The sequence below is a fragment of the Rhea americana genome, unplaced genomic scaffold (assembly GCF_003343005.1).
Source record: "Rhea americana isolate MKP2758 unplaced genomic scaffold, rheAme1 scaffold_19, whole genome shotgun sequence".
NCBI lineage: Eukaryota > Metazoa > Chordata > Aves > Rheiformes > Rheidae > Rhea > Rhea americana.
Genome location: NW_028186038.1, coordinates 2,928,894 through 2,949,245, shown reverse-complemented (window position 1 = coordinate 2,949,245; position 20,352 = coordinate 2,928,894). Strand labels below are relative to the sequence as shown.

Genomic DNA, 20,352 nt, shown 5'->3' with positions numbered 1-20,352 from the left:
GTGGTGGTAGTGAAGAGGATTTTTTTCTTTTTGCTYGCTTATTAGGCAATCACCTGAGAATTACAAAAGTTTTTCTTTTGTTGTTGTTTTTTGTTTTTAGAAGAGAAAAGTTACTGCAGTTATTGCAGCATTTTTTTTGCCAACATGAACTATTATTTGCCAACTAAATATCAGGTAGTAGTATAAACTGTCATAGCACAGAATTGGTAGTTTGCAGCCCTCTAGGATCAAAACAACACTAAAATGCCGCTATATGCATGCCTTTCCTGTCATTATTAGGTAATTTATTGAATATTGCTATGCAAAGATATTCTTCATTCTCTTCCTCTGCCTAACTAAAGTGAAATAACTGCAATGAAATCATGGGAGAATACAAGAGAGATGACAGAGCAACATCTCAGAAAACGATATTTTCTGAAAAATATAAAGTTCATAAATACCTGGGCCTTCAGACTGCTGTGCACTCTGAGGAACCGGTGGAGAAAATTCTGTTGCATCAGGAGTAGGATTTTCCACCACAGGACATATAATAAACCACCTTTTTCCAGTATGCAAAACTAGAGATGAAAATAAAATGTTAACACAATACTTCATATTCAATCCAGATCATCTGTCAAAATCTAGTCTTAATTCCTTAATTCAGAAAGGAAAATCAGAATTTCTACAGTATTAACAGAAATTAAAACAATGTCTCCTATTTGAGTATCATCCCAGAGAAGTCACCTTCTGGTAGGGGGATAGTGATATATTCTGGTTCTGCCACATATTTTGAGCAAGTTGCTTGAAAATTAATTTTCAAGTGCTCATACTTTTAGCAGGGTAAGTTACATACATGAGAATTTTACTGCAGGTATTGTAAAAAGTTTTCCCAAAATGGAAAAATTTATTAATTTTGTAAAATTTATCCAACTTAACCTTTCTATGTAGGAAGTGTTACAGCTACTATTTCCTTCTAATTTTCATCTCAGTCTGGCACATGTAAACGGCAAAATAGAACTATACACATTTTGTAATCTCCATTAGTATAAATATAAATGGTATGTTAAAATTGTGTGCTGAGAAAATTATATAACTTTTATAGGCAACCCCTCTGGGTCTTTTGAGTTGAAAATCTGGTTTGGAAGGATCATCTAGTTTCTGCACTTGCCAAAGTAGTTTTGAATTATCCTTCTTCCCCTATAAACATGGAGAAACACACAGCACTATATATATATGTATATATATATATATGAACATGAGCTTTCAAAGCAATGCTTTCTCCAGCAGATGTTTCTTTTTTTCCACCAGGATACTAACAGAAAGAATAAGTGCCTATTATTCCATTCCTTTCCATTTACGTGTAAAACCAGTAGATGCATTTAAGTTCAGAAAGCCAAGACTCGGTCTGCCAATAGAGGCAGCCAAAACGTATGGGTTAGAAAATTCAACGAGATTACCAACAGAAATGCAACCTTTCAGCTCCCTTTTGCAAATGTAGTTGTTACGGTGAACAACAACAATATGAGTACACGTGCCTACACCACCTCAACATCTCCACCTTCCACTACCAGCTTGTGATTCAGCAGTTCCCCACACACCCCACGAGTTTCCTCTAAGTTGGGCCTGCAGTCCTTCCTGAAGGTTGCTAACAGCAACAGACACTGCTGTTATACGTGTAATTTCTAGATACGTTTCTAATCCCTGGTAATTTGTGGATGCCTTCCCCTGCACAGCAAACTTCTGCCTTAAAGCTCAAAATCAAGTTTGTAATCAAAAGGCGCTTTTACCATTTTGTTGATACACGGGYGTCTTCACTTGAGACTGCCGCTTCTCCTATGAAAAGACAAAAACAAGACAGAAGAACTAGCTGTCTTGGTATCAGTGCAAAAGGAGCRTTATTCCAAAGAACAGTCATAGCATAAGCCTCATTTGAGGAAAAGCATTACTCTTCTGGCTGAGAAAYCTGTTACAACGCAGGAATTCAAACTAATCTACAGCAACTATTTCACATTTCTTACTTCATTCATTTCCTGTCTGTCAGCATCTTGCTGGGGACTTGTCCCCTGATCAGAACTTCGTTCTCCTTCTGTATCTTCACTGAGCATATCTTCTGCTTTATCAATAATATCTTTCATTTGTTCAATAAATGTCTCTTTTTCACTCTGCAGTATGAATTCATTCTCTACCTACAGGGATACATAAAGAGTAGAACAATAATGTTTTGGTTAATGCTCAGCTCCGCAGCTACCTGAAAGCTTGCAACAAGCGCACATCGAGGACAAGTTGGCTGAAGCAATTTACTGCAGTAAGAGACTCTGGGGAGCTGCATCACCAAATCTTACCATGTAAGTAGCAATTTCCTCCGGTGCGTCACCATCCAAATCAAACTTAAAAGTCACCATTTTGTGATTGTGTGTTTCAAGCTGACACTCCACCATCTTATCCCCTGTGTTACAGACCTGCAGGCAGAGATTAACAATGATCGTTTCCGGCACAACCAAACTGACTCAAAAGTTACCTTCAGTCAAGGAGGCTGTACTTGCATTTAATATGGTCAGTTTTGGTCTGCTGGACTTTTCCTGTCGTGAACGAGCACGGGTAGATTTCTTATGTTTCTTTGAAGGCTTTCCCTCTTGTTTTCCGCTTCCTATCACTCCTTCAAAGCTGTCACTCATTTCTTTACCTGAAGCAACATCTGGACTCATGTAGCTTTGTGAGGGAAAGGAGAAAAAACAAACACACACACACACCAACAGGATGGAGTTATACAAAGATAAGATACAGAAAAGCAGAGACTGCAAGAAAATTTCATATCTGTACTTCCAGCCCAAATTAGGGCAGCTACTGAAAGATGCTTGGTAAGGGAGTAGAGCCACTCCAAGTCAAGCACGTACTTTGGCTATCACATCTAATCAGAAACAATCTATAAAGGTTTCTGTTAATAATAGTGAAAGTCTCATCACTTTTAATACATCACTACATCCCCAGTCCCTTTTCTTCAGGGATCCTTAGAGTCCCTCTTTGAACAGCAAGGATTCCTTCCAATTTGTTTAAGCTTCAGTCTTCTCAATTCCCTTCTGTTCACTCACAGCAGAAAGTCTAAACACGGTCAACTCATCTKAGTCAGAGATGAAGAAAAAAGTGAGTCGTCAGTACAGCCCCCAGTAAGATACCACGTCTCCTATCTCTGCAGTTCTCAAGAATCTGAAAGAGGGCATTAAGTCACCATATCCCAGATGACCAATGTCCCAGCTAGTAACAGCGTATTATTTTTAGCAATCAAGACACTAACTGCTAACCTTAYTGCCATGTTCAGAAAACAAGCTTGTAAGTCATTTGTGAAGTTGCAGGAAACGTTCAGAGATGCATAGCAAACATGTCAAGAAGATATCTTGTAAGGTTGTCTAGTCCATTTATTACCTAAGGCATCTCTAAACCACTGCCGACAGACGTTTGTCTGAACTGATCTTAAAAACCTCCCAGGAGATTTCATAACCTCCCCGGATAATTTATTCCACTGTTTATCTATCTGTACAGGCATTTTTTTTTCTTTTTTTTTTCTCTTTTTTCTTTTTTTCTAWATCTGACCTACAGATCCCTTGCTTAAATTTAAGGCCTTTACTTCTTGTTCTAACTGCACTAATCGTAGGGGACAGCTCACTTCTATCTACTTTGCAGCTGGTTCATGTGTGTGCCTCTTATGGTAGCAGAATGAGCACAGTCTGTGCACAGAAGATATTCTAGCTCATATCATTGCTGCAGCTGCCAGCCATTAAATGCTTTGCCCTCTATGAAAGTGCAACCCAACCCAAAGGTTAACAGTTGTATGTGCACCTGGAAAACAGAAACCTCCCTTTATGACTATGAGACATGTTCTGACACAGACTCTTCATGCTGCCACAGGCACGACAGTAAGCTTCTCAAATACACTTCTGGAGCAGGCAAATGAGAATTCAATAGATTACTGAATATCTGACATGCCTTTCTACAACAGACTAGACAGCAGTCTTCTCACGGGGTGTAAGTGAACTCATTCTAACTTAAAGTCAGAGTCAGCCTATAGCCAGGAAAAATTAGATTCTGCTTTCCCTTAAAAAAGYGTAGACGTTCACTAAAAAACTCAAATTGAAAACAATTTCCCTTCTACCTTTCCTGGGAGTCATGGTATTTTTCCTTTGCTAGGATTCTATTTTTTCTCCAGTAGGATTTAAAAATAGAGAATCCTTAGAAAAAATGGTTCGGTTTTAAGGTTGAGGGGTTGTATTCACTTGTGTCTGACTGACGTTTTTGGTGGGGTAGAAGGAAAATCAGTAGGACCTAGAAGCCTTCGAGTGCATAAGCTTAGTTCACCTTGTCTATTCAGGAAAATAAGAGGGTCACCAGCCCAAAGCACGGAATCCCAAAGCTTCGCAATCAGTAGAGATGACTGTGGTGCAAGCACCTTGCAATAGGCAAAGCACTGAGTGCTTAGGGATACACACTTCCATGTCTATTTTATCCACATCTGAGCGCTAGAAAAGTCTGGCTCAYGGCTGCCAGGAGGTGGGGATTGTGGTGTGGGGGCACAGCGTGTCTGCAGAGGGGACTCCTGCCCTACAAACAGATGCCTCTGCCTCTGTTCATCTCATCTGCCTGTCAAGCAGCCAAAGCAGTGAGCCTTCCTCCCCAGGGCTCCTCCTCACCTCTTCATCCCAACCTCGCTCCCCTCCCTTCTGCTTTTGAGTATGGAAGTTGGCATACACCAGGGCTGGCAAAACTGAAATTTGTTTATATTCCTGATGAGCATTAAGCCGGCTCTAAGAGTTACCATTATTCATTACTTCCATTACAGATGTCATTTGGTCCAGAACTGGCTTTGGCAGCATGTTCCAGCTCTTKTTACAATGGTATCTTTAGGATGGTTCAATGAACAACTCTCACCCACCCCCAACACCCCACAGCACACCTCGGGATAGATCATTACAGAAGAAACTGGTAAAGACCCCACTGTTACTGGGATGRAATAAACTACATACCCCACTATACTAGTGTGGGATGTCTTTCTACAGATTCATCATCATCAAAATCTAGAGCTGTACCACTTTAGCAAYGTAGCAAAAAGAGAAATCACATGCTGAAATTAAAATAAACCAGTCCTTGTATGCATATGAGGGTTAGGATATAGCACCCAAACTAAAAAATTAACAGAGCTGGGTGAGCTGAAACAGACACACATCACACGTAACAGTTATCTTCTCCRTAGACTTGCACCCTACTGTCTCCCTCCTTTTCAGTTCCTGCTCCTCTTCTCCTTTCACCAAAGCCAAAGACCAGGCTTCYGGCTAAGTGGTGTAAAGAGAGAGAGAAGAACAGCAGCCTTCGGAAAGGAAAGTTTTGTATGCCAAARAGATTAGAATGATACCTTTCACAGCTCTGTGACAGTGTCTGAAGTTTGTCCTGTACTGCCTGCTCCTAAAACATAAGGAAAAGTCATTCAGGTAAATACATTATATATGCATACACAAAAACACCTTTAAGTAAGCGTCTTTTTTTTAAAAAAAAAAAGGAAAAAAGAAAAAAGAAAAACTGAGGCTTCAGTAATCCTAAACTATTCTGCTTAACATAYTTTCAGAACATGAAAATGTCCCATTTTACCCTCCCCAACATCACTTCTGTCCACAGCATCAGCATCTATGCACAATCACCGACCTGTCAGTTCCCTTCTGCTGTTCCTAAAGCAGAAGAGGTGGTAAAATAAAAAGCACAAGTTCTCACCACGATGGAGCAAGGTATTGTATGGCAAAACCACATATCAGCACCTACCCGATCTTGTCTCTTTTTCTGAACGCATGTAAAGTGTAATCTAATTTGCTTTATCGTTTTTTTTATAGTTTCCCGAAATTTGGTGAGTACTGTTATTGTGTTTAGCTTACTGCGAAAAATCTCTTACGAACTTACAAACAAAAAAAAGTCATTATTTACAAACACAGCTCTCTTCTCTTGCTTTCTACACAACAGAAATTTTCCTCAAGTTTCCTTCTTCACTGATTGCAACACTAGGACAGATATCAATGGACTAACTTTCTCATTATGTAGACCTGTTCTCACAGAATTTGAGATGATGCTGCCGGCCCCGCTATAACCACTCTACTATATATGTAGGTAACATACAGACACAAGCACACCTGTATATGTATATACACACACACACCAATACATACTCAAAAAAATATATATACATACACATATATACACACACACACACACACTTAGAGACATATATATATATATATATATATGCATACGCACACATATATACAAATATAAATATATAAAAAAATCTCTTACCATAGACTCACAGAAACAAGCCCCTCAACTGTTATCACTACACATTAAAACCAAAACAATTTGCAGACTGGAGTTAAAAGCTTAGAGGTTAACAAGTTAACACCACTTATTGCTTATAACACCACACATATGCCATGCTGAGCTTRACTGTGATTTCAATAGAAATGCAAAATTAATGAACACTGAGAACACAGACATAATGTATCTAGATTTTAGTAATACACTTGAACAAGTGTCTTACAAAATCTCATTTGCCCGATCAGTCCAAACTGATTTGGATACGAGTATTGTCACACGTTCAAACAAAAGATAGATATAAAAATGGTATGGCAGAATGGCAATGAAATGCAGTGATTTGAATAYGTACAGACATGAAACTCTTCTTACATCCAAGAAAACCTTAGCAATATATATCACAAAATCAACACAGGGGAGCACTTGGACCAGTTTGACCTTTTCTGTGGAGAGTCACACAGTTTGATGCTTATGCTTTTTGCACAAAACACAGCTGCATCATTCAACAGTTAAGGGTCATTACAGCTCCAGGATTCCTGGGTCTCATRTAACAGAGGGGCAGCAGAGGACACCACCTGCGCTCTCCAGGGATTCGGCTCTCACTAGGGATTTTGCAGGTGTGAGTAGAGCARAGAGGCTTCAAACATATTTAGCCACCTTACTCAAAATCATCAGGCTTTTTCCACTAAATCTTCTCTGCATTGCTCTGGGGAAAAAAAGGATCAAAGTATGATTTTGGATTGATTTCATAAGCTGCAAGAAAGCTAGGAGTTAACCCACAGATGAAATATGAGAATGAAGTTAACAAAGCAGTGGTTAAATGTTTCTAGGCATTTGATAAAATGACAGGGACAGACATGTGCCTCAGGGGGCACTGATTTATTGGGTAGCATATGACAACTTGTATCCTCCACATCACATTGCACTACAGCAATGATGTTTAGTCCTATTTCCAAAAACTCCTATTAGGATGGGCCCTCCACCACAGGCTGCAGGTTTGGCACCAGCACTGATTCTGACACTAGAGCTGAGCACACAAAAAAGGCAGGGTAAAGAAGTACCCTAAGGGATACATTTGATAAACCGAGGCTTAACCAAGGGTTGCTGCAAGTGAAGCACCGCAGGCTCGTTCTACTATTTCTGCTACCTGAACCTAACCTATAGGACACAGAGATTCACCAGGCTGAAGGAAATAGCCCAAATCACAGTGTGAACAACTTCTGAGAAGAATTAGGCTGCCACTTGATAGGAGGACAGACAAAATGGCCAAGAGAAATCTAGTTCAGCATCAGTACTATTACTTAACATCTCTGGGAGAAGAGTTAAGCTGTACATCTAATGACATTCACAGGCTGCATGATGTAGGAAAGGGTGCTACAAGTGCATGAAAACATAGGCAAAAAGAGATTTAGTTTGAAAAGATGGAACCTGTTACTTTGCGAGGGAAGGTACTTCAGAGCACAGAGCCTCCAGAGGAAGCTGAAGTCTGACAGCAGCATTGCTGAGGGACATTTCCRCACAGAAACAGAGATGAAATCAGACTTATTTACTAAAATCTTGTACAAATGCCAAAACCTTTGGTTTGCTTTGTTTATGAATATCTATGAAAGAATTGAAGAGAAGGAAACATTCTGTAACATCTGTCAAGACTGAAGTTTAGACAATTATGGAAGAGGAAAGAGAAGTCAAAATAGTAGATAGGAGGAGTCAACTGTTTTATAAAGAAATACAATAAAATGCATCTTGCTTATATGACCACTGACAATTGGTAATGTCTAAAAATATTTGAAGAAACAAAAATCCCAGGGCTAGTCTAGAATTCAGACAGTACAATGCTAAATGAAATGGGAATAAGGCTCAGGCTGAAAAGCATAAAGAGCTTTTTACATATGAAATCGTTTCTTAAGGCAAATGATGTTGCACAATTGCTTGAGACATTTAAAACAAGACTGGACAAAACATGGATAAAACTCCATAGAACAATTCTTTACTGACCTATGGCACTTGGAGAATGTAATTTCTATTTCTGCTTTTATTTGCGCTCAAGTATGGACAAAGATGAGTTTGGTAGCTGCCTTGTCCTGCTACCTCAGTACCTTCAAGGGAACATTCCTCAAGTAGTCAAGGTACAACATCTAGTTTCCAGTCTCATGTGAAATAGCCAATTATTTGCTGACCCAGAGTCGCTAGTATCTAGGACAAACTGCTCCATACCACGAGCATGGATAATCTACCTTGTGAAATAAGCCTGTGATCATAAGAAGGTTACTTAGGAGGAAACAGCTCTACCTCTTGAGATGACTCTGTAATTGCCTGGGCTGCTGAGCAGGRCACTGGGAGCTGCTGACCCAGAGGCTGAGACAGGTCTGGCTGAAGCTGCAGAAGACCAGAAGGCTGCGGAGGCAGACAGTGATCTATGGGCACGGGTGGACTAGCTGTAGCAAGGCTGCCGTGAACCTGCAAAATACTTTCTGGTGCGACGCGGGGAGGCAATAGTTCAGGCTGCAACTGCAAAGGTGGTGACATGACTATCGAAGGTTGCACAGGCAGTACAGGCACCTGGGCTCCAGCTTCCAAAGCATACTGAGTGTGTCCAGTAATCTGCTGTAACACAACAGACACCTATTAAAACAAATCTCTGCTTAGAGGGCTTGTGACCTATATTGATGACAAGGCACCGTAGACCACAGAAAACAGATTATCACTGTGTGTATTAGAGTGCTCTCTGACTGGAAAGAAAGCTACTAAGGGTTTAAATTTGCTTTAAAACAATGAAAGAAAAAAYAAAAGAGTCTTCCTATATAATTTTGAAAACGTGTATTGCTGGAAGTGTTAGTTAATTGGGAGAAACAAAACTTACTTTTACTTARAAACTGAAATCCTAGATGATGAGCTCATTGTCCTGAGTACTTTGCTCCATTTTCAATGAGCACGTATCAGCATCCATGCAGAAAAACTATACTCTCTGCTTGTAATCTGAATTAGGATTTTTTTTTTAAAAAAATGTAACATATATGTAGAACTATTAACTGGTATAGACTATGTGATTAAGTCCTTTTTATGTTTACTGAATATATACTAGTATCTTACAGAACATCCTGTCTTCCATTTACTTTAAGCATTTAAGCATACAAGTTTATTCCTGAAATACTACACACTAAGGCCCACAGCCTGCAAACACTTCCCTGTCAAACTTCAAGCAGGGGAAGTTCCATTTATCTCAGTGGATTGCTTTAACACGTTAAAATAACTTGTGTGCCTAAGCGCTTTGTGGGAACTGGGCTGAGACAGTTGGACTCCAGCTCCCCTAGAGACTATGTCATTACACTGCGGAACAGCCAAGTTCTGCATTTAACGTAGCTAAAAGGAGAACGTTCTCTCCTTAAGTACTTCTCTGAGAGGACTGAACTTGTGGGAAAGGGAAAAGGGGAAGAAAGGAAAACATGGAAGAAAAAAAAGCTTTTAGAACTAGTTAAATTTCTGCATTTTTTTAACTGGTCTTTTAAAGAATTTATCATCACCTAGAGATTTAGAATATTCAGAAAATGTATTAAAAAAATCAGGACTCATGAGAATAGGTCCATTCAATTTCATTACTGTATGCTCTGTGAACATTCAGGATATGAGTCTAAATTACTACTCCAGGATTTAATGTGGATAAAGATAAAGATGCAGTGTGGCTAGCAACATGTAACACAGTTACCAGGCTGCCTAAGTGGGGTGCTCAGAACAACTACAGTGCCCATCACAGAAGAGCAGTGAAGTAATTTCTTTCATCTTGCATAACTAAAACAATTCACAAAATAATCTTGCCCAGATAAATGATACATTTAAAAATTGAACAAGTGCAAGATATCAATTGCAAAAAAAAAAAAAAAAAAAAACAAAAAACCTGTACTGGAATTCCTTTATTTACAGAAATGCTTCTTGATTTAAAATACTTTATCAGACAGATAAAGTCAATATTCTGCATTTCTCCATTTTGGTTGTATTAGCCATATTTTATCCTAAAAATATTATGCAATTCTTCCATAAATATTTGGTAAATAATGACTGTGTCAGCACTGATTGAGAATACCAGTTCTTCAGTTTTGGTGCTTGCCATGCATGTTACATGTAATGGGCTCGATTCGATTCCCTCTAAGGCCATTGGGAACATTATGACTAAATAGCTCAATGATAACTGTATCAGGCTCCAACTTGGCTCCATTTTTCCAAACAACATTTCTGTACCAAATACACAGCTGAAGTCAGAAATTTAAATATGATGTACTACGCTAAAGATACCATGATACGGCAGGTTGAAATGTGATGTTACGAATTTCAGTCTACATGCTATAGCAAATTGATGTAGTAGAACACAAATTTTCAAGAAAGTTATTATTAAGAATTTAGTTTTCTCTCCTGCTCAGCTCAGGCTGCATTTCACAGTGTTGTCATATCTCAGATGTGGCAATAGAAGTATTTACAGATTGTGTTAACAAGTCCTGAATCATTTCTCTTGTAAACAGTGCTAATATTAGAAGCTTCATTTTATGCTTCATTTCTTTTAAGGGGGAGAAAAGGTCTGCAGCTTGTGTTTATTCTGCACTGATAGATACCTTCCAAGCAGTTTTCTGGACTCATTATCGAATGGTGATCTCCCTTTGCTTTTCAAAGCACACTGGTTTTAAGCTGTTCTGTATCAATGCATCTGTATCAGCTTGCTCACTCCTGCCTGTCATCCATATTTTGCCATCTGTGTATAACACTCTATGCACCAGGAATATTATCATCATGTTATCATCTATGCATCAGTGTTAAGCCCAGCTTCTTCTCCAGCCACTGGGAGGTGAGAGCTCACCCTTCCTGCGGGGCTGTCCTCTTGCACTTGAGATGGGAGAAGGCAGAGCAAATTCAAAAAGCACACTTATCCACTCACTTTTCAAAGTCCACAGGATCACAGCACACATCCACAATATTCACTTGACACTGGATTAAGACCTCATCTGCCTCACTTGAGCTCAGCCTTAGCCAGCACCTCCAGAACGTAGGTCAAGAAGTCGCAGAACATCAAGAGCCAGAAACACAACTCCCGGTTGCGAGTCCACCGTGGAGGGAGCCCCGGGAGCGCCTGCGCGCACCAACCCCCCCACCACCCAGCACCGATGCAGCCAAACGTCAAGCGGATTACCTGGTTACCAGCCCCAGGCGCAGACAAGGCCTGCTCCGAAGGRTGCACTAGGCTCGGCTGGAGTGACGGAGGAGGAGGAGGAGGCGGCTGCTGCTGGGGAACTGGTTGCGTGCCCTGCGTGTGGTGGGGAGAGGGCGCTTCGCCCTGCACCATCTGCTGGAAGGTGGCCGGGTACATCTGCTGCTGAGGGAGCTGGGGCACCGCGTGGTGTGCTGGCAAAGCCGACACTCCCGGCGGGGCCACAGCGAGTAACGGTATTGTAGCGGCCGACATGTTTGGCACTATCGTTTGGCAGGGCAAGACCAAAGAAGCCACAGTTGTATGAGGAAGATTCACTGCCTGCATGGGGAGGGCGGGGGAATTTGGTGCCAGAGGCAGAGCGGGGTTCATGGGGAGGCTTGGTAAAATCACAGCTGGAGTAAAATATGGAGAAGGAGCAGGTATGGGGGGCACATTTGCAGCAGGTATATCAGAGAGGTTTGGAGGAAGGTTGTCAAGTCCTGCCAGAGGAGTAATTGCAGGAATGACAGGAAACTGAGGAATCTGAAAAAAATATAATATCATATAAATTGCAAGTGCTTTCATTGATGGTACAAAGTAGTTTCAATTGCCATACAAGTATGTAAAAATCACCTGTGTCATGATGATAATTATGTCTGTTTGTTCATTTCCTGAGGTTTATAAACAGTAACACAAACTGATTTATACTGAAAACATTAGTAAAAAAAGAAAATTTCATTTTTGGGACATTTTCATACCTTAGGAGCTTACCACTCCTTCCAACACTGCTAAGAGCCATCAAGTAACATGCTAACAAAAAAGTTGCTTTTGTTTTGACAGAAAGGAACAAGAATCAGATCAGGAAAAAGCAAACTCTTTCATGCAAAATTCAATAAGACAATTTAAACTACTTGTCTTTAAACAGGCTGGCTGCAACCCACRCAGCACAAAAAAAATCCATAAAATCAAAAAAGTTAAAAGCAAAACTGCCCTATGATATTGCAGACCATAGCTACTCTGGTATCACAGAAGCAGCTTGCTTCTTCCTTATTGCAAAAGCTGCTTCACATTATGAACACTGTCACTAGCAAACATACTAATAGCACGAACAAACCAGTCCAAARAAAGGGGCCATGCCTGCTACTGAAAATAGAAACAGGGCTGGGAGCTAGGAAGGGGGATGGGTGSGTGACAGGGAAGAATGTGAAGTTAAGAGCTAAAAAACAAAAATTGGGCAACTGCTCATGCTCTTAAGCCTAGGATGGGGAAGGGAGTATGCCATGGGGGAAGGTTTAAAAAAAAAAAAAAAATGCAGTTACCACAATTTTGTAGCCCATTACAGGATTGTCTAGGCATGACATAGAATTATTCACAGAGGATATTTTTGATTCACTGAACAAGTATCAAGTCAAGAAAAATACAGGAAGTATGAAAAAGCTGTATTCTTAGGGACTAATTAAATTGTGTGCATTTAGAACAGCCACACAAAAACTACAAATCATGCTCATTATTAGCTGGAAAGCTTTACATAAATATATGTACTTCTACACAATAAATAAATGTATTTCTACACATTTTCAAAGCTATTACCTGGGAGGGGGCAACTGGTGGAAGTTGTGGTACAGTTGAGATCTGAAGCGGTTTTAATGGAGTACTGCTAGCTGCCACCTGAGAAGTTTGGGGCTGATATGGGGGTAACAGATGGGTTGCAGGTGGGATCGGGCAAATGGGCTGGTTGGCAAGCACCTGCTGCAGAGAGGCTTGCTGTGACACAGGTTGCTGCTGGAAAGGAAAAGAGAACAGAAAAAGGTTAAGGCATGTCTACCRCCGAAGAGTCAGTTCACCTGGACAYAGCACCCTTTCCACTTTCTAGCTGAAGTCAGCACAGAACTGTCACTKGGAGCAGAACTGGTTTGTAAGAGAGAAGGGTGCTGCTCATTTAAACACTGTACAAGAGCCTGTGCTTAAAGCTCATTTAAATGCAAGATATATTACCTGAAAAGGCAAATGTTAACTGTCTTGGAAAGGTTATTCATAATAACTCAAGACTCTTCAAATCCCCGAGACTGTTGTAGCTGGCTGGTCCTGTAAAATCCCTACACTGTTGACTTTAAAGATTCCTCATGTGCAGATTATACCCAAGCTCATCTTGGCATTCAAAAGCTGGCTACATAATACAGCATTATAAGGCACTGAAATACACAATGCTTAGAATACTGTATAATACCTGAGCTGTAAAGAAACCACATTAATTAGAGCAGAACTTCTAGCTGGATCCCAGCAATATTTCTGAGGCCCTGTAGTAACAACATGGCAGCTGAAAAGGCAGTTTTACCATTACAAGGGCAACAGTGTTCTGCTAGCCTACCAGACTTCACGCAATAGAAACAGACATAACAGGGAAAAAAAATCTGCAAAAAAGGCTGAGTATAATGAGCAATAGAAAGTTTCACATATTCTGTGCTATTGATATATCCTTCTTTTGGTCCTTTAATTAATGCTGAAAGTACTTAAAATCAGTTTCAGAAATGCAGCACTGATGCACTAAGCTGGCTCTGGATTGACCTACTTGGGACGACAGGATTTATTGATTAGCTCAGACTCTGTACCACAAAATCTAAYAAGGCTTCCCCCCGTCCTCATCTTTTCCACTTCCCAAGAATCATAGTATTTTCCTCGGCACTTTGTCAGGAGCAGAATTCTCCGACCAGAATTTTTAGACATTAATAYAATAACTAGTCTAAAACTGTAGCAGATGAGTCAAGGAAGCAAGGCATGCCATCCACTCTTAAGTCACTAAAACTCAACTGTGCTTAGTAACAGTTTCCAACACAAGTATCAGCAAATAAAGGAGTATTYGGCTACTAGCACCTAGTGTCTGGGGTGAACATACTGGATTGCACGAGCAGTACAGGGTGCACCGGGGAGGGCACTGTGCAGGGACCTGGTATCTCCGGACGCCATCAGCTCAGCTCCTGTGCCWCTTATTAGTCCTGGCTGGGCACTCATCCTGCTGCACTGAAGACAAGACACTGAGGTGCCTCGGCCCCACAAAACGCCAGGCGCCCCGCGGGAGCCCAGCGGCCACCCTCGCGCGGGGCTGCGCGCCCAGCGCCCTCGCCAGTGAGCAAAGCCAGCTCGGGACCTCGGCGCCCGTGCCGGCGTCAATCTGCAGCTCAGACAGGCTGCCCGCAGGTTCCTGGGAGCGGAGCACACTCACAGTCTGCAGCTCGGAGGCAGCTGCGWTAAAACTACCAGGATGCATTCATGGAGCTCAAGCAGTTTCCTAAAACTCCCATTTTCAACTCAGCTTAGGTTTTACAAAATGTCTGTGAACTGGATGAAACATAAGGAGGGCAAAACACCCAAATAAATTATGCTTAGCCTCATTACAACCTTGATACAATAAACAGTCACTGGATAGATAACCACATTGAGAAGGGASAAAAACCTGAGGAGATGCAGTACTTGATCCCTAGTGTCTGAGCCACCAATGTATAATGATAAAAGACTGTTGCATTTCAACTGTTTTATGGACAATTTCTCATCCTGATCTCACATCTTTTTGTTTACATCCCTTCCCAATTGTTTGCAAAAGGCTAAGCTTTTTCACTACTTATAGTATGATACCTAGAGATCCTGGGAACACGAGCTCTCCTGGAGCTGGGGATACGTTTGTCTCTAAGGCACACAGGTGCTCTGGAAAATTCTGCACAGAACTATTACTATTTTATCTRTTGTCTTCTAACTTGCTGGTAAGTAAGCCTGAACTGTCTTCTAGCTTGCTGGCAATTAAAATCCTAATTTTTTAAAGATCATAAGCATATACTTAATGCTAGACATGTTACCTAGTGTTTTACTGCATTTTCCCTTGAAGAATTCATTCTGAGATACTGTAAAAATGCAGTCTTATAACTTATTATCCAACTCAAAGTAGCTGTTCTTAAAGGCTATTAAACGGGGACAAAAAGTTTAAAAGTTCCTAAAACTTTTAAATTCCAGTCGCAGAAAAGCTAAACTACCAGTGAACCACATCTCCCATCGGTATTATGTGACCAACTCGGGCGTTTTTTACACTGAAACTATAGTACAATAAAAACTGCAAACTGGATACATTTTCTTCACACTCCACTACATTTTTGAACTGTCCTGAGAAATTTAAGAATAAAAGTATGAAAAGTCTAGTTTTGATCTGGGATTGTATCCTGGGGCAGATATATCCTTGAGGCAATTCCATTTAAAAGAAAGAAATTGCCCCAGGCATGAATTTGGTTTAAGAGCTTACCTCACATCATAGATTTTTAACTTCCTTTGGTGATTGGTTTAAGATGTATTTATGGGTGTGCAGAGAGAAAGGGAACTATATGCTTTGATTCATTAGAAAACAAAGACAGACTAGTTATTAATCCCAGTTACTGTCAGGGATGGRATTATCTCAATAAACAGTCCAGCTATGAGGAAGGAGCATGGAAAAAAAATGTGAAAGTTAGGGAAAGATCCTTTTCCAAAACAGTTTTTACACATAGGAGAGGAGAAAAAAAACAGCAGATTTTGAACTGTCAGCATAAAGCTGTGAAAGCTCCAGAGGCCACTATAGATGTCTCTGCAACGGCAGCAGTCCTAAATTCACCTTAAAAAAATGTAACATTCTGGCTGAGAGAATATGATGTGATAAATCTTTGCCCATTAGATCCGACCACGACCGTGACTGCAAGCGCTGGCCCGAGCGGAGCGCCAGCGAGGAAGGGGACGGGGGAAGACGCGTCTGCGGCAGCCGGCCTCTCACCTGCTGGCTGGCGAGCACCGGCGGCGACTGCCCCACCGGCAGGGACGCCACCGTGGTCGGCTGCACCACCGGGAACGTCATCGCCGGCTCCTGGTACTGCTGGGGCCGCTGGGACACGGCAGCGGTGGGGGCCTGGACCACGGGCAGGCCAGGCTGCAGGGAGGGAAACGCACCGTTTCAGGGACGAGAACAGCCCCCAAGTTAAAAACAGCCTCTACAGCTGTTGGTGGAGAATGTGCTTTCYGTTAGTCTACTCAGTATTTAGTTCATAGTGGAGGAAGACGACATAATAAGAAGTTATCTGCAAGCAATGGAAAGCTAATTATATCTAAAAATACGCAAAAAGGTCAGCATTTCAACAGCAAATAAGACAACCAAACTGCASTGCGTTTCTTGCTCGAAGCAAGCCCACAAACTTGGGTAAAACAGAATTTTTATCTTCAAAAAGATTTTTATAACCTCACAAAGAATCTTCACCTTCAAAAGCAGCAGGTAACTTACTTGAACTGGAGGCCATAAAAATTAATATAGAAATGAGAAAACAGAGCGGAAGTGAAAGCAAGACAAATAAAGGATAAGGCTTGTAACAAAAAAGGGTCTCTAAAACTTCAGCTCAAAGTAGACAAATAGACCAAAAAAACAGCCCGCCAGACTGAGCTACACCACCYTAAAGCAAAAAACAACTGCAGCTCCAGTTATGTGCTGGTGGGTTACCCTGGTAAATGATTTCTGAAATAAATATATTGATATTTATTTTTTCCTGTAAAATAGAACTTCTTGGACGAGATTGTTTGCTCTGTTTGTTGGGATTTTCAAAYGTTGGAACTGTTTACTTTTGATTCAAAAAAAGAAAAAAATATGGAAAAAACATGAGAAAAAGCTACGATGAGCRTGAATCTTCTCCTTACAAAGGAAAAGTTACCTTTGCAAGCCCCCAGGAAAGAGGGGGGTTGCATCTAAGCTTAACCGCAGAGATTCTGTCAGTGGAAAGAGCAGGTCTGCTCTCGGGCAGCATGCCACACAGCTCAATCTAGTAATAATTTCTTACTAAAGATGTGCCTTTTGAGCGCTGCATTTGGAGTTCAGTTAGTGCTTCACGTGGACAAGAAATGAGGAAGGATGCAGCCCCGCAGAAGTACGCRCACAGGAAAAGCAGTTTCAACAGTGGAGGGAGCTGCTACAGATGCCAAGGAGGAATTTTTTTCCTTCAGTTAGGCAGAGCCATGATTTCAATGCATTCCCAAAATACAGTTGATAATTTATTGCAGGAATTTTGGAAGATGTACGGAAAAAAAAAAAGAAAATGAGGCACTTGCCCAAGCACCTAGGGTAGATCTGGATCACGCAAGGAAACGACCACTGGTCCTGGATTTTTCTTCTTTTAAGTCAAATAGGATGACAGAAAAAAATTAACCTACCACACCATTACTGTCACTTTTACTAGGCGGACTACTTCCACTGCTTTGGGTAGCTGTGGTCACCAAATTTTTCTTCTCCATCAGTGATGTTTTGCCAGGGCCAATTTTATGAGAGGGCTGGAACGGTCTGGGCACGTTGGTTGCTCCACAATCAAAGGACTTGAAATGCAGGATCTTTTCTGCAGCTCTTGCAGATCCCGTGTGAAAAGAACCGGTCTTTTGGAAAATTATGTAAAGATTCCCATAATAAAGGCAGGTCTAAACTCCTGCTGCACGGCCTGCTTGTTGGGGAAAGAGGCTGGGACGTCGAGCTTTTTAGAAGTTGGCTACATGCAGAGTGAGAACATTTAACAGGCATTGCAACTTTCAACATTTTTTGATCTTCTCTAGAGTGAAATAAGTGAGCTAAGCATGCCTGATGACACCATTCGAGGAACCTTAATTCRGCAGGCTTCGCAGAGGTCCCCAACGCCACCAGCCACAACACGCCTGCTTCCTCTTCAGCGGTCCGCAGCGCCGTGCCTTCCTCTCTGTGCCCTCCTGGCAGGGACACAGCACACGGAGCCACAGCCACTACTGCGTCTGTGGCAACGACGGGCTCAGCGGACACTGCCCGTCGCGCGTAACTCGCGTGGGCTGACCAGGAGCACGGTGCCACTCCAACCTCCGAAGGACAYGCTGGTATCGTGCCCAACACGGGAACCACCTAAAGATTTGTGTTCATTTCCCCGTGCTTGTTCCTGTGCCAGCAGCTGTGAGAATTGGCTTTGGTCAAGGCTGCAACAACATGCGAACRGGACGAAGCGTGAACGTCTGACTGGGCTACCAGTACTTGACTTTGGAGCCTCAATAACCGAAGTGCTTCGCCGTCTCCGTGCAATAYTGAATTCAGGCCAAGAACCAGAAAGGCAGTGAGCGGATGTTCRGCCTTTATCACAGTTGGAAGAAATACCTGCCCCGAAAGGCTCTTGAACAAATGAAGGAACAACAATGTGTGGCTATACTGACAATAAACGAAAAAACAAAGTCGTTCTCAAACATGCGCATGAGGTTAAAGTAATTAAAGCTTTTTAACTGAAAATATGATAGCTGTCAGTGAAGCAGTATTTTAAGAATGGCAACCCTAACTAGAAACCCAGAATCTATTAAATGCACATTTTAGATCAACTAGAAATACATGCACTAAACAAGTTATTGGTAGAAACAGAGGGAGGAAAACATGAAGCAAGTCCTGGAATCCACACCTACTAAAAATAGCATATAAAGGACTTTTTAAAATACGATCTAGGATACTGAATGGTTTCAAGAAGTTTTAGACTTACTCCCGAGGGCTGCTGGTAGTGCCCCAGCTGCTGAAGGCTATGAGGCAAGGCCTGGCTCTCACTCAGAGGTGGACTATAAACCCGTTGAATAGCAGGAGGTATTGAATCAGGCAGAGATGAGTAGATGACACTTTGCTGGCTGCTTTGGGAGTCTGAATAAACAGTGGACCCCTGACCACTGTCAAATGTGCTGTCAGCTGAAAATTAAAAAAAAAATATTGTTTTTAAGAGCTCAACAACTCAAAACGCTGAAGTAATGATTTTATACCAAGGTCAATGCTGGTTTATGTAATTAGCATTTTTACTACCCTAGCCATTCCTATTATATAAATAAATTATACAACACAAATGCTCTTTTCTACAAAAGGCACATACTGCCCTTTCTAAGCCAAAATCCAAGAGTAGTCCCTAAGGGTTTATATGTACAATGATATTTTAGGAACATTAATATTTCCTTCGAAGGACATAAGGTTGACATTAAGAATTGCAGGCATTTTATGGATTTTGCAGGATGAAAGGATAGAAAACCCCAACTGTAATGTTCRGAGCAGAGCATGGAGTCTTTTAGAGTTAGTTGCTCTGCTGATACATTCATTTTAATCCATCTATTTGATYAGTGGTACTGAAAATTTCACTTAAAATTACAAAATCCTTTATACTATATGCTTTGCTAGTTCATCAAATTCTAATCATCTTGAGTATACAGTATTATGTCAGATGAAGAACAATTAACAAAATAATTTAATAGGATTAGGTGAAAACATACAGTGGAGAAACAACAGAAAAATACATTATGGATTTCTTGACTGATTTAAGTTCATTGTTGTGACGCACAGGTTGAAAGAGCACTATTTAACACGCCTACGAACAAAGGCCCTGCATTAGAAATGCACGTTTAGGACAGCATCTGCTGCAGGCRGACTAAGCAGCAGTCCAACCAGGTTCTATGGGAATTACAACTAAAATGCACCCTCATTTTGTTATTTATAAGCTGGAAGTTAAGTTACTTGTACTCAACAACAAAATAGCAGAATGAAATAAACTGTTTTACACAAGCAGCTACCTCATTCCAGGCTTTTAGTGATTTAGGAGTGCAACTGAGCGCTCTGTCAGTGTTTCTCATGCAGCATATTAGGCCAACTAATCTGCAGAATTGCACAGCTCTGGGCACTGGGCAAGTATGCCGTTTTTTGTTGAAAGGAAATAAATATTGCTTCAATTAATATTATAGATTTAAAGGGGTCTTTTCAAGGTTTTTGAAGCCTGTGAAGTAGAGGTGCACAGTTCTTGTGCATAAGCTATTGCTTTTTCTTTTGAAATGATCAAGATCAT

At 41.1% G+C, this 20,352-nt stretch overlaps 1 protein-coding gene across 12 annotated transcripts in view; it reads right to left on the bottom strand.

Moving 5' to 3' along the window:
• The window catches only part of WNK2 (WNK lysine deficient protein kinase 2), a 116,784-nt gene that overhangs the window by 29,954 nt on the left and 66,478 nt on the right, over positions 1–20,352 (bottom strand). For 7 of the 12 annotated variants that reach the window (XM_085302398.1, XM_085302391.1, XM_085302393.1 and 4 more), the window contains exons 8-18: positions 19,021–19,217; positions 16,281–16,433; positions 13,085–13,276; positions 11,495–12,037; positions 8,611–8,943; positions 5,381–5,430; positions 2,523–2,688; positions 2,322–2,438; positions 1,998–2,165; positions 1,767–1,812; positions 441–557 (exon numbers count right to left, since the gene is read on the bottom strand). In XM_085302398.1, the coding sequence (XP_085158524.1) occupies positions 441–557; positions 1,767–1,812; positions 1,998–2,165; positions 2,322–2,438; positions 2,523–2,688; positions 5,381–5,430; positions 8,611–8,943; positions 11,495–12,037; positions 13,085–13,276; positions 16,281–16,433; positions 19,021–19,217 (2,082 nt within the window). The remainder of the gene's footprint in view (positions 1–440; positions 558–1,766; positions 1,813–1,997; positions 2,166–2,321; positions 2,439–2,522; positions 2,689–5,380; positions 5,431–8,610; positions 8,944–11,494; positions 12,038–13,084; positions 13,277–16,280; positions 16,434–19,020; positions 19,218–20,352) is intronic. The other 5 variants (XM_085302387.1, XM_085302388.1, XM_085302386.1 and 2 more) reach the window with 5 other exon arrangements.